Genomic DNA, 17,382 nt, shown 5'->3' on the forward strand with positions numbered 1-17,382 from the left:
TTCGTTTCTTTTTCCATACCCAAATTTACCTAGAATCTTATCTTCTTTTGTTTTAGCTATCCCTACTTTGGCATTGAAGTCTCCCATTAGCAGTACATCCCCGCTAGTCTGCGCTTGCGCTTCTTGCAGTGATTCGTAAAATTTTTCCATTTCTTCTTTAGAAGCCTTTTCAGTTGGTGCATACACTTGAATTATTAATATTATCTTTTTGTTGAACTCAAGTTGAAGTATTGCAACTCTTTCAGATAAGCCTGAGAAGCTTAATATATTGTTCTTGTATTCTTTTTTTATCAAAAATCCTACTCCATGAAGGCCAAGACTTTAGGCACATAATAATAAAGACAAACAATATTAATCTATTCTCAATTGGGCCACAGACAACAACAAGAAAAGTTTGACAATAAACAAATAGTATGCATGAGTGTGTGTGTCAAATACATGATAGTGTATGTAATTTTTTAATTTAAATGTATGAAAAATATTAGCATTGTGCACTCCTTCTCTATATTCTCTATAAGTGTGGGAAATTTCATACTCCACCGTCCGCGCAATTTACGTAAAAAGGGATACATAGTTTTCGCTTCACGTATTATTTAATATATAGGTATATATAAGATATCCTTGTGGAAATGTGAATTTTTGAAATTACACTATGGTCATTGGCAAAAAAATTGCAGGTTGTCTGCGACGTGCTGATGAGCAACCTGGACCAGCTGCCGGGCGACGCGCGGACGCAGATCGGCTTCATCTGCTACGACACCCACGTGCACTACTACTCCATGGGCGAGGGGCTCGCCAGGCCCAAGGAGATGACCGTCCTGGACATCGACGGTACGTCCTTTAAACACTATTGACGCTTAAATGAGGGTAGATTTACTGTTACATAGTCAAAGTTTGAATAGTGCTAAAGATTTTTTTGGTGGGAACGCGAGGAGTGAAGTTGTGTGATTTAATTTTGTCTAGTTTAGTGTTTCTTCAGGTTAGTTAATAACGGTGGCTTATTAACTGTTTCGGATCTGTGAAAGTGCACAAATATGAGGAAATGAAACAAAGCCGCTGGGCATAACTTCTCGGGATCCTCCAAAAAGTCCACTGAAAAAGTCTCAGTAAATGACGACCACTTTACTGAGATTATATTATTTCATTAATTTCGTTGCGTTTTCATTTCATGCCATGTTTCATATTAATTAATCAACTTCATTTCATTTTGTAATATCATTTTTCATATAAAAAAGTTTTCATTAAAATTAAAATAAGACTTGACCTAAAAGTCTCAGTTACCAGGTCAAAAATATAAAAAAAAAACGACCAATGAAAATTAACCTTCAAAAAGAATAGTGCTAAACAGAGTATAGTTACTCGCTGGGGTTCGGAATAAATAAAATTTCACCAAAGTACAACTTAAAACTGTATTCAACACTTGGAACGCTTATAACACTTCACAAATACTTTCAAATTCTCAATTCGCTTCTTTCGCTTTGCTTCAGGTGATACGTTCGCTATTTCGCTCTGAATAGTTCCGATTACTGACTGCGTACCATCTCTACAGCGCTTTTATAGCCGATACCTCATTCCTAGAATTATCGAGAATATTCCATATATCTAGTAGTAGTTTCCGCTATGTGATAATAGATAGCGTTGTACTTCTCGAGCGTTCTAGGTGCTCTACTAGGTCCTTCGATATTCGTTCGACTATTCGGCGATAGATGGCGTAACAGTGTGTACACTTTGCGTGCAGATATATTCCTGCCGTCCCCGGAGTCGCTGCTGGTGAACCTGGGCGAGCGGCGCGAGGCGGTGTGCGCGCTGCTGGGCGCCCTCCCCGCGCGCGCCGCCCCCGCGCCCCGCGGCCCCGCGCCCCCCGCCTCCGCGCTGGGCGCCGCGCTGCAGGCCGCCTACAGGCTCATGGTGCGTGCGCTACCTAACCTAACCACGGTCGCTTTTTTTTTTCATTGCGGTATTAAAAAAAGAAAGAATCGATACAATGTCAAATGAACGCGCAATGGATATCACATGCACTGTTGTTACGTCATCGAGTAATAGTCGTGGTGGGATGTGTAATGGACATGATATACAGAAAATACATGAAGTCTGCGTCGGAACGTTACTTCGATAAGGCAATGCGTCATAGTAATCGCCTTATCGTTGCCGCCGCTGACTACTCCCCGAATCCTGACCACGCGGGAGCCAGTCACCGTCGGCGCCCTAGACACGTCCTTACGGATCCATCAGATCCAATAACCCTTGCATTAGACGCCTTCCGCTCTAACACTAGGAGTAGAGATCCCGGTAACCGTACTCGTCGAACTCGGCAAAGAGTTCGACGTGCAACCTAAGCGTCAGCCCGTTGAGTTTTTCGCCGGATCTTCTCAGCGGGTCGCAATTCCGATCCGGTAGTAGAGTCATTCGCGAAACAGTTACTCTTGAATTGTTAGGTCTTCCTTAGAGGCGCTCGGGTAGCTGTTGGCAAATCCCGCCCCTTCTGGCTGAGCCCTTGCTCGCTCACCTGTCCTTGTGAAACTGGAAAGGCCTCAGGGCCACCAGTAAACACTCAATCATAAAAGAAAAGGATAAGACGTCCGGTTCATTCGTATGTAGCGATGCACCGGTGTTCGAATCCCGCAGGCGGGCACCAATTTTTTGTAATGAAATACATACTTAACAAATGTTCACAATTGACTTCCAGAGTGAAGGAATAACATAGTGTAATAAAAAATTAAACCCGCAAAATTATAATATAGGACGTTTTGTGAGTTCGCGCGAGTAGGTACCAACGTTCCGCCTATTTCTGCCGTGAAGCAGTAATGCGTTTTATTTCGAAGGGCGGGGCAGCCGTTATACCTATACTGATAACTTAGAACCTATATCTCAAGGTGAGTGGCGGCATTTACGTCGTAGATGTCTATGGGCCTTGGTAACCGCTTAAGCAATAAATAATACGGCATGCCGCGACTGGTGTGGTGTTGCAGGCGCCGACGGGCGGGCGCATCACGGTGTTCCAGACGTGCCTGCCCACCGCGGGCCCCGGCGCGCTGCACTCCAGGTGAGCACGCTCCAAGCCAACTCCAACACGACAGCAATAAAGGCTTCGTCAAACAGAACGCGTACTTAGCGCTGCGTTTTAACGTCATCATGTCATACAAATTGACTAGATGAGCCTAACTTTCCTTGACCGGCGGGATGGATGTAATGTGCTCTGCGTAAACCCTGTCCCGCCGTCTCAATAGCTCCGACTGGGTTCCCACCCGGTCCGGGGCAGGGCGCCGGCTGTGAGCGGCAGGAGTTTTTAGTGAGGTTCGACTCCCACATACCCCACCTGCCGTGCGGGTGGGGATCCGGCGATTTTCTCCTGTGGAAAACGTTCCTTGACGCAACGTAACATCCGCCAAATCATAGTGCCTTCCGATAGCAGTGTGAAAATTTAAAAGTATTAAGGTCAAGCCAGCCTTATTTTAATTTGAATGAAAACTTTTTTCATACGAAATTTTTTATTATGAAATGAAATGAAAACGAAATGAAATGCGATGAGATGATAATAGGATGAAATATAATCTCAGTAAAATGGTGGTTATTTACTGAGACTTTTTTAATAGACTTTTTGGAGGGTCCCGAGAAGCTACGTCTGGCGACTTTGTTTCATTGCCCCACATTTGTGCACATTCACATTGTGATATTAAACAGTTAATAAACCACCGTTATTACACATTTAAATCTGAAGAAACACTAAATAGACAAAATAAATTAAATCATACAACTTCACTCCTCGCGTTCTCACCAAAAAGTCATCTAACGCACATGAGATTAGACAGTGATGACTAAATAAATTAATACATGAAATAAAAAATAAATAAAAAACAATTGAAGTTTTAGAAATTTATATTGTACTTATCTGATTATATTGTAATTAATAGTAAAATAAACCAAAAACAAATTCGTGAAATTATAATATGAAATTATTTAATTAATATACCTACTATAAATAAAACTCACCTTTAATTACAAAGATAGCGTATTAAGCGAGATGTCGCTTAAAACAAATGGGCTTTCATCCCTCGATATTTTTGTATAAGTACTGTAAATACCTTGTAAATGGAGGGTGTAGTATTATCTTCACTTTTCATTTGTATATTTTTATTGTTTTTGTGGTCACCGTCGCCAGAGATGTTATTACATTTAAATATTGAAAAAATTTAACTACAGTTTGCTATTCTAAAAAAAAAAAAATTTTACTTCTTGTTTCATACAAAATGAACTAATAGTACCTTGAGGTCTGGACTCGACGATGCACTGCACGTTGTCCGTGGCTCCAGAAAATAGTCACAGTCAAATAAAACACGATGCCTTCCTTCCATTTATGACAACAAATGTAATAATGTTTGCAGAGAGGATCCCAACGCGAGATCTTCGAAAGATGTGAACCACTTGAACCCGGCGACCGACTTCTACAAACGTCTGGCTCTGGACTGCAGCGGCGCGCAGCTGTCCATCGACTTGTTCCTGTTGAACTCGCAGTACTCTGACCTTGCGACGTTAAGTTAGTCATTTATATATTTATTGTTTAGTTGGGTGGACGGACTCACAGTCCACCTGGTGTTGAGTGGTTACTGGAGCCCATAGACATCTACGACGCAAATGCGCCACCCACCTTGAGATCTAAGTTCTAAGGTCTCAAGTATAGTTACAACGGCTGCCCCACCCTTCAAACCGAAACGCATCACTGCTTCACGTCAGAAATAGAAGGGGCGGTGGTACCTACCCGCGCGGACTCACAAGAGGTTCTACCACCAGTAATTACGCAAATTATAATTTTTGCGGGTTTGATTTTTATTACACGATGTTATTCCTTCACCGTGGAAGTCAATCGTAAACATTTGTTGAGTACGTATTTCATTAGAAAAATAGGTACCCGCCTGCGGGATCGAACACCGGTGCATCGCTCAACACGAATGCGCTGGACGTCTTATCCTTCAAGGCCACGACGACTTCTATATAGTCTATATAGCAGCGGTCGGGGAAACCGGGGTAAATTACCCCCAATGGGGTAAAATGAAATTTTGGGGGGTAAACATGAAATTTTTGTGAGTAAAAAGTATATATTGAAGTGGAACTTCTTTAGAGTCGTTAAATTTTTAGTAATTGTTTTCTTTTCAAAATTATCATGGGGGCTATATTATGAAAGATGCTAAAAAGAAGCGATTTCGTTTTTTTTTTGTTTTTCACCATAGGGTAATATCAACTTGCACAAAAATATTTTGGGGTAAAAAAGTTCCCCGACCGCTGCTATATAGTACCAGTATAGCTACGACGGCTGCCCCGCCCTTCAAACCGAAGCTCGTTACTGCTTCACGGCAGAAGTAGGCAGCGTGTTGGTACCTACCCGCGCGTACTCGCAAGCGCAGTGTACATTGCGGCGTGTGTTGTGGCAGGCGGCATGAGCAAGTTCAGCGGCGGGTCGGTGTACCACGTGCCGCTGTACTCGAGCGCGCGGCCGCAGCACGTGCGCACGCTGCAGCGCATGCTCACGCGCTACCTCACCAGGAAGATCGGCTTCGAGGCCGTCATGAGGGTCCGCTGCACCAGGTGAGCGACCGCACCCCGCCCTCCCAGCACTACTCATTACCTTGCCTCTCTCATTGGTAGGCAGTGGCTTGGCTCCGCCCCTGGCATTGCTGAAGTCCATGGGCGACGGTAACCACTGACCATCAGGTGGGCCGTGTGCTCGTCTGCCTACAAGGGCAATAAAAAATAATCATTAATTGTAAGGCTCATTTAGGAGGACAGGCTACCCCCGGGCCTATTCACTACCTTGCCTCTCTTTTTAATCGTAAAACCCAGTTCGAAGGACAGGCGAGCTGATAACAGAATACCAGTTCATAACGAGAAATAATCTTTAATTACCAAATATTTTTAATTATGAAACATGTTTGTTAAAAAAAATTAATATGAAGTATTCCAGATGTAGACCAGGGTAGAATTATTATAGGTATAAATATTGTTGATTTTTATTTTGATGGGTTAAAATTTTTCGTAGGTCACTCAGGTATATAAGTCATCTAAAAATAGTTATAAATAGGCATCTACGCATATAATTTAAAGAAGATTCGACAACTTTCTCCAAATATTGTAGATGTCTTATTTAAATATTAATTTTATTCACTTATTTGTTTGCTAATTATAGTACTATATTTTGATTTGCAATTTTTTTTTATCAATGTAACATGTAATCTTACGTTTTTCGAGTAATGAAATTGTAAATCTTAATAAATAGCTCAAAATTGTATATAACAATTGAAAAAAAAAATCGAATTAGTTTTTTTCGATTTTTTGCATTTTCTGAGAAGATTTACTATAGTAATAAATTTTTTTTTCACCATCGGAAAGTAGAGATTTCAACAAACAGAAAACATACCAACTTTTTGGAAAAAGCTGATATTTTGACGGGTGAGTTTTCGATTGAAAATTAGGGTGCTTTTTCGATATTAATTCAAATAAGGTGAAAAAAATAAATATTTCTAATCAAATAAATTACAGCGTATTTGGGACATAAAAAGGTATGTTTTCACCAAATTTCGTGAAAAAAACAATTTTTTTGAAAAAGATAAAAATAAAAAACCAAAAACAAGGTTTTTTGAATTTTTCACATAATATATTTTGAGGTTATGAGAAAAAGTGTAAATACAAAAGTTTTAGATCTTTTTATTACCTTATAACTTTGCCATTTGACTTAGTTTTGCCGGAAATCGAGAAAAACCGTTTTTTACACTTAAACCCCCCATCCCCTTCCCGACCTCAGATCGCCCGTAAATTATTATTTTTATAATATTCCCCTCCTTTTCTAACGGGTTTCATCCTACTATTTTTTTTTTGTTTTAATAATTATAGACCCGGGTCGATAACTTTGTAATAAATAAGTCACATTATTAATAAAATTTATTATCACGGCTTGTCATCTCAAATAACATTTTTCACCACGCATTCAACCAATAGTACCAACAGGTTTGATGAAAATTGTGCGAAGAGTGATGAGTTATTTTAAATCCCTAAGTACTTCGATTCATCCATCACCAATCTTACATACACGTTAATAGGCCACACCGAAGTGTGGCGTCAAAAATACTATAGACTCATTTGAGTGTTCCCCTCCACGGAAATCTTTAGTAAAAGGCGAAAGATTTATACGTTTTGAAGGGAAACCAGAGATATATGAAATTGGCAATCAAAATTCTTTATAGTTGTTTGAGTCAAAAGTCGTCAGCGCGACTCAGCTTATGCGCACAACGCCATCTACTGATGGCATTGTTGAACTAATTTTACTTGTGCTTGAACTCGACAATATATTATCCGGTCACCGTTCTTATCGAAACCGTTGCTTGCGTCGAAGGGTTCGGCGAGTAAACTAACCTTAAAAAAATAATAAAAATCATTCGCTAGAATGTAAATTTTCTTAAACTACTATTAAACTTGTAGCTTTCTGAATCAGAATATTCGCTGGGTAAATTTGGTGAGAGCCAAATGTCTACAGATCAGATTTTTTAGACAGCCGAATTCACGACCCGCTTTTATTTTTCACCTTAGAAGGCTGTCCGCTCTCTGATCAGTGTTCGAATACACCTCAACCACCGGTCTTCGAACCCGTCGCTTGCGACAAAGTTTTCGGAGAGTAAACTAACCCATAGTCACAGCCCACTGAGTTTCTCACCGGATCTTCTCAGTGGGTCGCATTTCCGTTCCGGTGGTAGATTCTGCGAAGCACTGCTCTTACTTGGGCTACTCGTATGGATATATTGGGTTTAAGGGTAAAAACGGATTTTCTCGATTTCCAGCAAAATTAAGTCCTATGGAAAAAGTCAAATGGTAAAGTTGTAGGTAATAAAAAGATCTAAAACTTTTGTATTTACACTTTTTTCACATAACCTCAAAATTTATGTGAAAAATTCAAAAAACCATGTTTTTGGTTTTTTTTTCTTTTTCAAAAAAAAAAAAAAATTCACGAAATTTGGTGAAAACTTTCCTTTTTATGTCCCAAATACGTTGTAATTTATTTGAATAGAAATATTAATTTTTTCACCTTATTTTGAATTAACATCGGAAAAGCACTCTAATTTTTAATCGAAAATTCACCCGTCAAAATATCAGCTTTTTTTTAAAAGTTGGTATGTTTTCTGTTCGTTGAAATCTCTACTTTCCGAAAAAATGTTACTATAGTAAATCTTCTCAGAAAATGCAAAAAATCGAAAAAAAACTCGAATTCGATTTTTTTTTAAAATTATTATTTACAATTTTGAGCTATTTAATAAAATTTACAATTTAATTACTCGAAAAACGTAAGATTACATGTTACATTGATAAAAATAATAATTGCAAATCAAAATATACTACTATAATTAACAAACAAATAAGTGAATAAAATTAATATTTAATAAGACATCTACAATATTTGGAGAAAGTTGTCGAATCTTCTTTAAATTATATGCGTAGATGCCTGTTTATAACTATTTTTAGATAACTTATATACCTGAGTGACCTACGAAAAATTTTAGCCCATCAAAAGGTATTTCCAAGAAAAGTGGGGAAGGGGCTAGGCGGGTCTGGGTTAAGACCCCAGACCCGCCTAGCTGGTAGTAAGCTACATACATACCTACTATTTCGGAGCAGCTGTAACAACCGTTAGCCTAGCCAGTATTCGAAATACAGTACATACAACATCGTTTATAAAAATACACGTGCACGCTGAGTTTCTTTAAAATAATTGTGACAATCTTACTTAAAAAAAAAAAAAACTTTTCGAATCTGCATAGGAAGGTAAATACTATCTCTATTTTTATCTGTATCAATCAACTCGAACATAAAAATAGTAATATTTTCTTTAAAAAATAATATGCTTAATGTAACATAATTTTAGATACATTCAAAATATATCTTAAAAGACATAAAAACATAGCTAAAAATATTAAAAATATATATTTTGAATATATGTATCTGAAATATATTTGAAACGTATAAAATATATATGAAAATTGGCCAAAAGTTAATTATTAAAAATATATTTACGATATATATTTTATATACCTAGTCTTGCCATAAATACTGAGACAAAGGAAAAAAAAAATCTGTTGCAAATAATATTTATTACTTTTACAGTGTGTTTATGTGTTAGTTGCACTCTGTCGACTAATTGGGAAGCTTCCTTAGAGCTTTGAGCATAAATACGGTCATTTTGTTTGTTAAAATGTTGCTCAATTGTAAAAAAATTCTCATCCGTAAACAAAATGTTTCTATGACCTAATATTCCCTTCCTTTTCTAATAATGGGTTTTGTCCTACTATTATTTTTTTTGGTTTTAAAAATTATCGACCCTAGTCTAATGGTCTATTTTACAATTACGGCACAATCGTATTTATAGTAAAAATTAAAACTAATCAATAGTAATTTTGTGTAGAAGCTACCGCCCCTTTCAACATGTCCTCCGCCCGAAGAACAATAAGTCAAAGCGTGGCCATCTTGTCTATTTGGCAAATAAGATGCGGCGGCGCCATATTGTAGGGGGCGTGGCTTAACCAGCTGCCAGTGTTGAGATGTGCGAGTTGACTTGCTCGGAGCGGGCTGAGGGACCCCGGTAACCGTACTCGTCGAACTCGACAAAGGGGTCGACGTGCAACTTAACCTAAGCATCAGCCCGTTGAGTTCCTCGCCGGATCTTCTCAGCGGGTCGCGATTCCGATCCGGTAGTAGATTCATTCGCGAAGCAATTGCTCTTGAGTTTTTAGGTCTTCTTCGGAGGCGCTCGGGCGGCTGTTAGCAAATCCCACCCCTCCTGGCTGAGCCTTTGCTCGCCCACCTGTCCTGGTGACACTGGAAAGGCCTCCGGGCCACCAGTAGTCTCTCAAACATAAAAAAAAACTTTTAACAAGAAGGATGCATTACTAATGTAACTAACTAAATTGAATGGATCTTAATAAAAAATTAAACAGTTACAGTTTATATTGTTATTCCTCGGAACGACCCGCTGGCGACCCTTTACGCGGAGGCCACCAGCACGTTCAATAAGACAACTATATCTATGCAATAATATATAATTTGATTATTGACGTTTTCAGAGGAATCTCCATACACACGTTCCACGGCAACTTTTTCGTGCGGTCCACGGACCTGTTGTCGCTGCCCAACGTGTCCCCGGACGTGGGATTTGGCATGCAGCTCACCATCGAGGAGTCGCTGTCCGACCTGCAGCAGGTCTGCTTCCAGGCCGCGCTGCTCTACACCAGCAGCAAGGGTACGCACCCCACCCCGCCCCCACCCCCATCAATATAGCAAACCTTTAGAGTTGTAAAGACCTATTTCGATTTTAATTCAGAAATGGACCTAGACGACCCTTATTCAGCGGCTCTTAATAATCAAAGGACTTTTTGGCGGGAACGCGAGGAGTGAAGTTGTGTGATTTGTTTTGTTTTGTCTATTTAGTGTTTCTTCAGGTTTAAATGTCTAATAACGGTGGTTTATTAACTGTTTAATATCTGTGAAAGTGCATAAATGTGGGAAAATGAAAAAAGTCGCTGGACGTAACTTCTCGAAATCCTCCAAAAAGTCCGCTGAAAAAATCTCAGTAAATGACTACTATTTTACTGAGACTATATTTCATCCCATATCATCTCATTTCATTTAATTTCATCATTTTTATTTCATCATTTTTCATAAAAATAAGAATATAAATTAAAATAAGGCATGACTTACAAGTCTTAGTTACCAGGTTAAAATTTCCCTTAAAAAATTAATAATCAAATGGCCGAAAGTAACTTATAAAGGGACAAATTTATCTATCGGTCTCTTTCATTCCGTCCCCCTCTTCTACCTCATTTCGATTTGAAAATTTTATTCGATGTTTTCCAAACAACACATTTTTTCTATTTGTTCTCTATAATTCTAAAGGTGCGAATATATATTGATTGAAATAATAAACGAAAAAGTTATATACTTTATAAATTATGGATGACAATGGCCGGTCACATCTATCGAGCCAGCGACGTCAGGTGGGGGAGAATAGACCTCGAAAGGAGGCCACGGATGGGTACCAGGAGCGTGGGGCGTCCTCCAACCAGCTGGACCGACGACTTAGTGCGCACGGCGGGAAGGCGGAGGACCGCATTATGTGGAAGGCATTGGGGAAGGCCTATGTCCAGCAGTGGGCAGATAAAGGCTGATGAAGATGATGACATTTTGGACGTCGCAAGTGTAACTTGGTTGGACGTGTGGCGGTTAGTCATCATACAACGCTAGATATTTGACAGATGCCTGAATCTCGATTACGACATTATCAAGATAAGCTTGCATATATACATAATATACAAGTTCCGAATAACAATCTTTGGACCGTTGGTCTACCGAGCAAATATCGCCCGCTCGGTGGAATATCTTCCCTCCGTCGTTTAAGCCTCCCCACAAACGTGTGTTTCGAGTCTTTAGTACACTTACATCCAAGTGAGTACACGAGGTTGTGTTGGTTTCCAGGCGAGAGGCGGATACGGGTGCACACGCTGGCGCTGCCGCTGGCCAGCACGCTGCCCGAGGTGCTGCACGCCGCCGACCAGCACTGCATCATAGGACTGGTCAGCAAAATGGGTTAGTGCCACCTCCGCGCCCCGGGACCGCTTGTGACAGTGGGTCTGGTCTTCGCTCCTCGGGATCCGTGGGGATTGTTGTGACGGTAGTTGTCAAGTAGGGCTAGGGCCTCATAGTAATAGATGTTTAATAATATCGAACATAATTTTTCAAAGAATCAACAAGTCACTGCATATTTTAAAAATATTAGTAACTCGGGACTTACTGGTGGTACGATCGCGGGTGGGTATCACCACCCTGCCTATTTCTGCCGAGAAGCAGTGATGCGTTTCGATTTGAAAAGTAGGGTAGCCGTTTTCAATAACTACCTAGTCTTGTCGTAGATACTGAGTCAAAGGAAAAAACAAAAAAATCTATTGCAAATAACATTTATTACTTTTACAGTGTGTTAGTTTAATACATAAATATAAAACAATTAAAATTATAAAAGGCTTATTCGAAGTGGTCTCCACTGGCTGCAATACAGTCCTTTAAACGTTGAGGCCAGTTATCAATAGAAGAACGCACTCTTTCCATGGGAAAAATTTTTACTGCCAATCGTACGGATTGCTTTAGGGACTCCAAATTATCATGGCGTTTAGAGCAAGCCGTACTCTCTAGAACTGACCATAAATCATAATCCAGCGGATTAAGATCGGGACTAGACGACGGCCAGTCTTCAGCTCTGATGAAGTCCGAAACGTTCGTTTCCAACCAAGACTGCGTAGACCGAGCTTTATGACCTGGCGCCGAGTCTTGCCGGAAGGACCATTCTTGATTATTGTACATGGTGTTGTTAAGGGGCTTCACTACCTTCTCAAGAATGGTATCTTGATACACTTGTGCCGATGTTTTGATACCTTTTTCACAAAAGTATGGCCCAGTCACTCCTTCATAGCTAATACCCCACCAAACCATCACTGAAGTCGGATAGTGCCCACGTTGCACTCTGTCGACTCATTGGAAAGCTTCCTTAGAGCTTTGAGCATAAATACGGTCATTTTGTTTGTTAAAATGTTGCTCAATTGTAAAAAAAATCTCATCCGTAAACAAAATTTTCCTATATCCTCCCTTTGTGTACCGCTTCAGTAGTTGTTTCGATTTTACCACCCTATTCTCTTTTAAATTATCAGTTAAGAAATGACCAGTACGTCTCTTATAGGCTGCAAGTCCTAAGTCATCTTTTAAAATACGCGACATGGTTCTAGCTGCTATCTTCATCTCCCGAGATAAAATCTTTTGTCCGAAAGGACAGGATTTCTTCGAATTCTTTCCCTTACTGCTTTGACCACCTTTTTCGTACGAACACTACGTGGACGGCCAGATCTTTTTCTGTCACAAACAGAGGAGGTCTTATTGCACCTATTAATAGCCCGGTACACAAACATTTTACTAATACCAAGCGTATGTAGAGTTTTAAAAATTGCATTTGGCTCCATACCTACTTTGTGTAATGCAATCACAGCGATTCGGTTCTCTTTATCACCCCACTCCATTTTAATATCGCAAAATATTGTACAATGTATTGGCGCCAAAATGAGAAAACTCAATGAGCAATCATATAAAAATGACAGATTCCAAATTAAAATGTAATATTTTGTTTATTTTTAATTGTAACAGTATTTATGGTTAGACTAAGTATACTGAGACCTTAGAACTTATATCTCAAGGTGGGTGGCGCATTTACGTTGTAGATGTGGGCTCCGGTAACCACTTTATACCAGGTGGGGTGTGAGTTCGTCCACCCATCTAAGCAGTAAATATATAAATAAATGTTGGCGTCCCACGTTCCCCAGCGGTGGACCGGTGCGTGTCGGCGTCGCTGGCGGAGGCGCGCGAGGCGCTGACCAACGTGGCGGCGGACGCGCTGAGCGCGCACCGCCTCGCGCAGAACGCGCCCGCCGCCGCGCCCGGCCTGCCCGCGCCCGCCGCGCTGCGCCTGCTGCCGCTCTACCTGCTCGCGCTGCTCAAGCGGGTACCACACACACCCTACTACTTTACTGCTCAATATTTTTGTTAAATTATGGAAGACATGGATGGAGTGTGTGAATGACGATATGAGAGAGAGAGGAGTGAGTGTTGAGATGACGGCTGATAGAAGAAAATGAAAGAGAAAAATTCGCTGTGCCGACCCCACCTAGTGGGATAAGGTGGAGAAAAAGAAGATGTACTTGTCTTATGTACTTCATCATCATCATCATCATCAGCCTTTATCTGCCCACTGCTGGACATAGGCCTTCCCCAATGCCTTCCACATAATGCGGTCCTCCGCCTTCCGCATCCAACGACTTCCAACGACTTATGTACTTGTGTTCTTTAAATTTTACGAAAAAAAAAATTATAATGAGACGGATTCGCCTAATGATTTTTAAAATTCACATATGTTTCAAGCCCGTATCGATTCATTCACTTTAATCGATGTATTTAAGCAGGTCACCTCACTATGAGGATATAACTGACAGACGCGTCGTAGACAGTAGCGCGCCACAATAACACCCAACGAAGTCATTCACTTCATACAAAAAAGGCTTCGTTTAACGCATAACAAAATTAAATCTATATCAAAACATTACAGTATTAAACAATTCAGTGTTGTCTTATATACTAAAAACTACAAATTAATTGAAAAAAGAATTATTTATTTATATATGTTTTGCGTGTTGCCGAGCGCTATGACCGTGTCCTTCTTCAAACGAGGCTTGTGGAGAGTATTAAGCGGTAGGCAGCAGCCCCTGGTGTTGCTGAAGTCCATGGGCTACGATAACCACTCACCATCAGCTGGGCCGTATGCTCGTCTGACTACAAGGGGAACAAAAAAAAAATTGCATTTCATGTAAAATTTACATTGGCGAACTTAATGCCTAAGGCATTCTCCACCAGTCAATGAAAAGTAGTGCAGAGTAAATAGTGGTAGGTGCAATGAAATTCATATTAAATTGCAAATCCATACACAAAAAATATATTTATATATACATATATACACAAACAATATACATACATATTTTAATTACTGTATCTTTTAATAATTTTAAGGTAATCATATTTGTTATCTTTCATATTAATTAATATAATGTAAATAGTAAGTACAGTACCCGGCGATAAATATTGCTCGACGACCTTTGGAAAGAGACAATCGGCTACTTTCGGATTCGTAGAGCGTTATCTCTGTCGTACACTACTGATCGTACCGTCGATGTGCACTCTTTACCACCGGGTACTGTATGTGATATGACGTCACTGATGCGACCGGCAAGGTGACGTTGCGCCACTTCGACAAAGCGGCACAACACGAGAACCCTCTCATCGTGGCCGCCGGTAACTACATTCCCGATCCTGCGGACTGAGTGGAAAGCAGTCGACGTCGCCCAAAACACGTCATTTCGGATCCTCCCGATCCACACTAACGGTGCTTTTAGGTACCTCAAGCACCGGTCTCGTCGAACCCGAAGGGCTCGTCGAGTAAATTAACCCTCAGCCCACTGAGTTTCTCGCTTGGCTCTTCTCAGTGGGTCGCGTTTCCGATCCGGTGGTAGATTCTGCGAAGCACGGCTCTTGCTGGGGTTCGTGTTAGCAATTTGTCGGATTTGAGCCCCGTGAGCTCACCTACTGTCGCCGTGTACCTGCCTTCGATGACTCATTTGTTTTTATCGATAATGGCGTTGCGCCCACGCAACATGCTCACCGCCCTAGCCGGGCTATGTTTTATGACCCAAACTGCACGGACAAAATAATTCTACTATAGTTAAGGTTACGCTGAAATAACCTCTCAAGGCTATCAGCTTAGGTAGGAAAAAATAAGGTGACGTTAATATCGTGTCGTGTTTCGTCTACAGAAAGCGTTCAGGACGGGCACGTCGACGCGGCTGGACGACCGCGTGGCCGACATGTGCTCGCTGAAGTGCCTGCCGCTGGAGCAGCTGCTGCGGCTCGTGTACCCCGCGCTGTACCCGCTGCACGCGCTCGCCCCCCCGGCCCCCCCGCACGACGCGCCCTGCCCCCCGCGCCTGCACCTGTCCGCCGAGAGGTTCGCACGCACCACTAATACTACACAAAGTCGTTGTGGCCTAAAGGATAAGACGTTCGGTGCATTCGTATGTAGCGATGCACCGGTGTTCGAATCCCGCAGGCGGGTACCAATTTTTCTAATGAAATACGTACTTCAGAAATCTTTACGATTGACTTCCACGGTGAAGGAATGATAACATCGTGTAATAATAATCAAACCCGCAAAATTATAATTTACGTAATTATTAGTGTTAGGACGTCTTGTGAGTCCGCGCGGGTAGGTATCACCGCCCTGCCTATTTCTGCCGTGAAGCAGTAATGCGTTTCGGTTTAAAGGGTTGGGGCAGCCGTTGTAATTATACTGGGATCTTAGAACTTATATCTCAAGGTGGGTGGCGCATTTACGGAACGGGCTCCAGGAACCATTTATCGCGAGGTAATCGCCGCTACTCTTGGATATCACCGTAGTCCGCAAACCAATACAGCTATGTCATAGCCCCTGGGTCCATTGTCAAGTAAAATATAATGTATGTCAGTGGCGAGTTGTAGAAAGGAATTGTTGTATCAATATGAAAAAACGGTGCGCGTGCAACTTGGTGTACGTGAAAGAAGTGAAACTTCTTTTTCAATGTGTAATATTGTGGTTTTCTTCATTTTTCATCGTTCAATCAGATTGCTCTTGTAATATGGAATGCTGTGTATAAGAGATGCGACATCTTCAACATTTATATTATATATGTTTTAAATTATAGATAGAAAAATAACTATGTTATATATTTTTTTAAATACATACTTCATTAAAATATTGGACGCTACGCGTTGCTAACGCTCGCGCTGGCCTGTAACAGGTATACTACGAGCATGCGTTCGAGTGCCACGCATTCACTCTCGCTCTGTCCCTGTCTAATATGGTAGCGTTAAACGTTTAACGCAACCTTGTTGGAAGTCGCATTAGAAGTTTCACTTCTTTATTTATTTATTTATTTAAAAAAAGTACTGCCACATCACATATATTTAACATTGAAAATAACTTAAGCTATTTAATTTATGGCCTGATGCATGTGACAATAATGGCGTACATAACATTGGCAATTCATCGGCTCGAAGATGGAATACAATAATAATGCTACCATGTTGGAAGTCACATTAGAAGTTTCACTTCGATAAAAAAATGCTAATTTTTCCAAATGCACGTTCCCTAGCGTTAAACGTTTAACGCTACCTTGTTGGAAGTCGCATTAGAAGTTTCACTTCGGCCGTTCCCAGGATCAACAGCAACGGCGCGTACCTGCTGGACGACGGCGAGTGCATGATCATCTACGTGTGCCACGGCGTCGCGCCCGCCTTCCTGGCCGACGCGTTCGGAGTCTCCGCGCATGCGCAGCTCGGCGACGAGGGCCGCGCCCTGCCGCGCCTCGACACCGAGCCCAGCGCGCTGCTGCACGCCTTCATAGACAAACTCAACGACGACAGACCTTACGCCTCCGAAATTTTGATATTGAAGTAATTATCACTACTAGCGCTACAATTTATTGAAATTATAAGCTTGAACATTATTATGGTTCGATTGTCAAAGACTTATAATACTTCTATTATCACAGATTTCACCAAGACTACCCTATAGAGTCTATAGACATATATTAATAAAGACAAACAATATTTAATCTATTCTCAATTTGACATAATACTATAAGCAATAAGAAAAGTTTGACAAAAAACAAATAGTATGCATGCGTGTGTGTGTCAAATACATGATAATGTGTGTAATGTTTTTTTAATTGA

General features: G+C 40.8%; 1 protein-coding gene and 1 non-coding gene across 3 annotated transcripts in view; one reads left to right on the forward strand and one right to left on the reverse strand.

Moving 5' to 3' along the window:
* Positions 1–17,382, forward strand: part of LOC101736562 (protein transport protein Sec24A) — a 36,135-nt gene that overhangs the window by 13,666 nt on the left and 5,087 nt on the right. For both annotated transcript variants that reach the window (XM_038018776.2, XM_038018774.2), the window contains exons 6-15: positions 678–831; positions 1,739–1,908; positions 2,970–3,043; positions 4,383–4,534; positions 5,427–5,580; positions 10,098–10,273; positions 11,506–11,616; positions 13,392–13,570; positions 15,429–15,619; positions 16,867–17,103. In XM_038018776.2, coding sequence (XP_037874704.1) covers positions 678–831; positions 1,739–1,908; positions 2,970–3,043; positions 4,383–4,534; positions 5,427–5,580; positions 10,098–10,273; positions 11,506–11,616; positions 13,392–13,570; positions 15,429–15,619; positions 16,867–17,103 — 1,598 coding nt within the window. The remainder of the gene's footprint in view (positions 1–677; positions 832–1,738; positions 1,909–2,969; positions 3,044–4,382; positions 4,535–5,426; positions 5,581–10,097; positions 10,274–11,505; positions 11,617–13,391; positions 13,571–15,428; positions 15,620–16,866; positions 17,104–17,382) is intronic.
* LOC119630290 (U5 spliceosomal RNA) lies at positions 7,089–7,202 on the reverse strand. The gene has a single exon (XR_005246073.1). It is a non-coding gene; the product is annotated as a U5 spliceosomal RNA (small nuclear RNA).

Source organism: Bombyx mori, chromosome 22 (assembly GCF_030269925.1).
Source record: "Bombyx mori chromosome 22, ASM3026992v2".
NCBI lineage: Eukaryota > Metazoa > Arthropoda > Insecta > Lepidoptera > Bombycidae > Bombyx > Bombyx mori.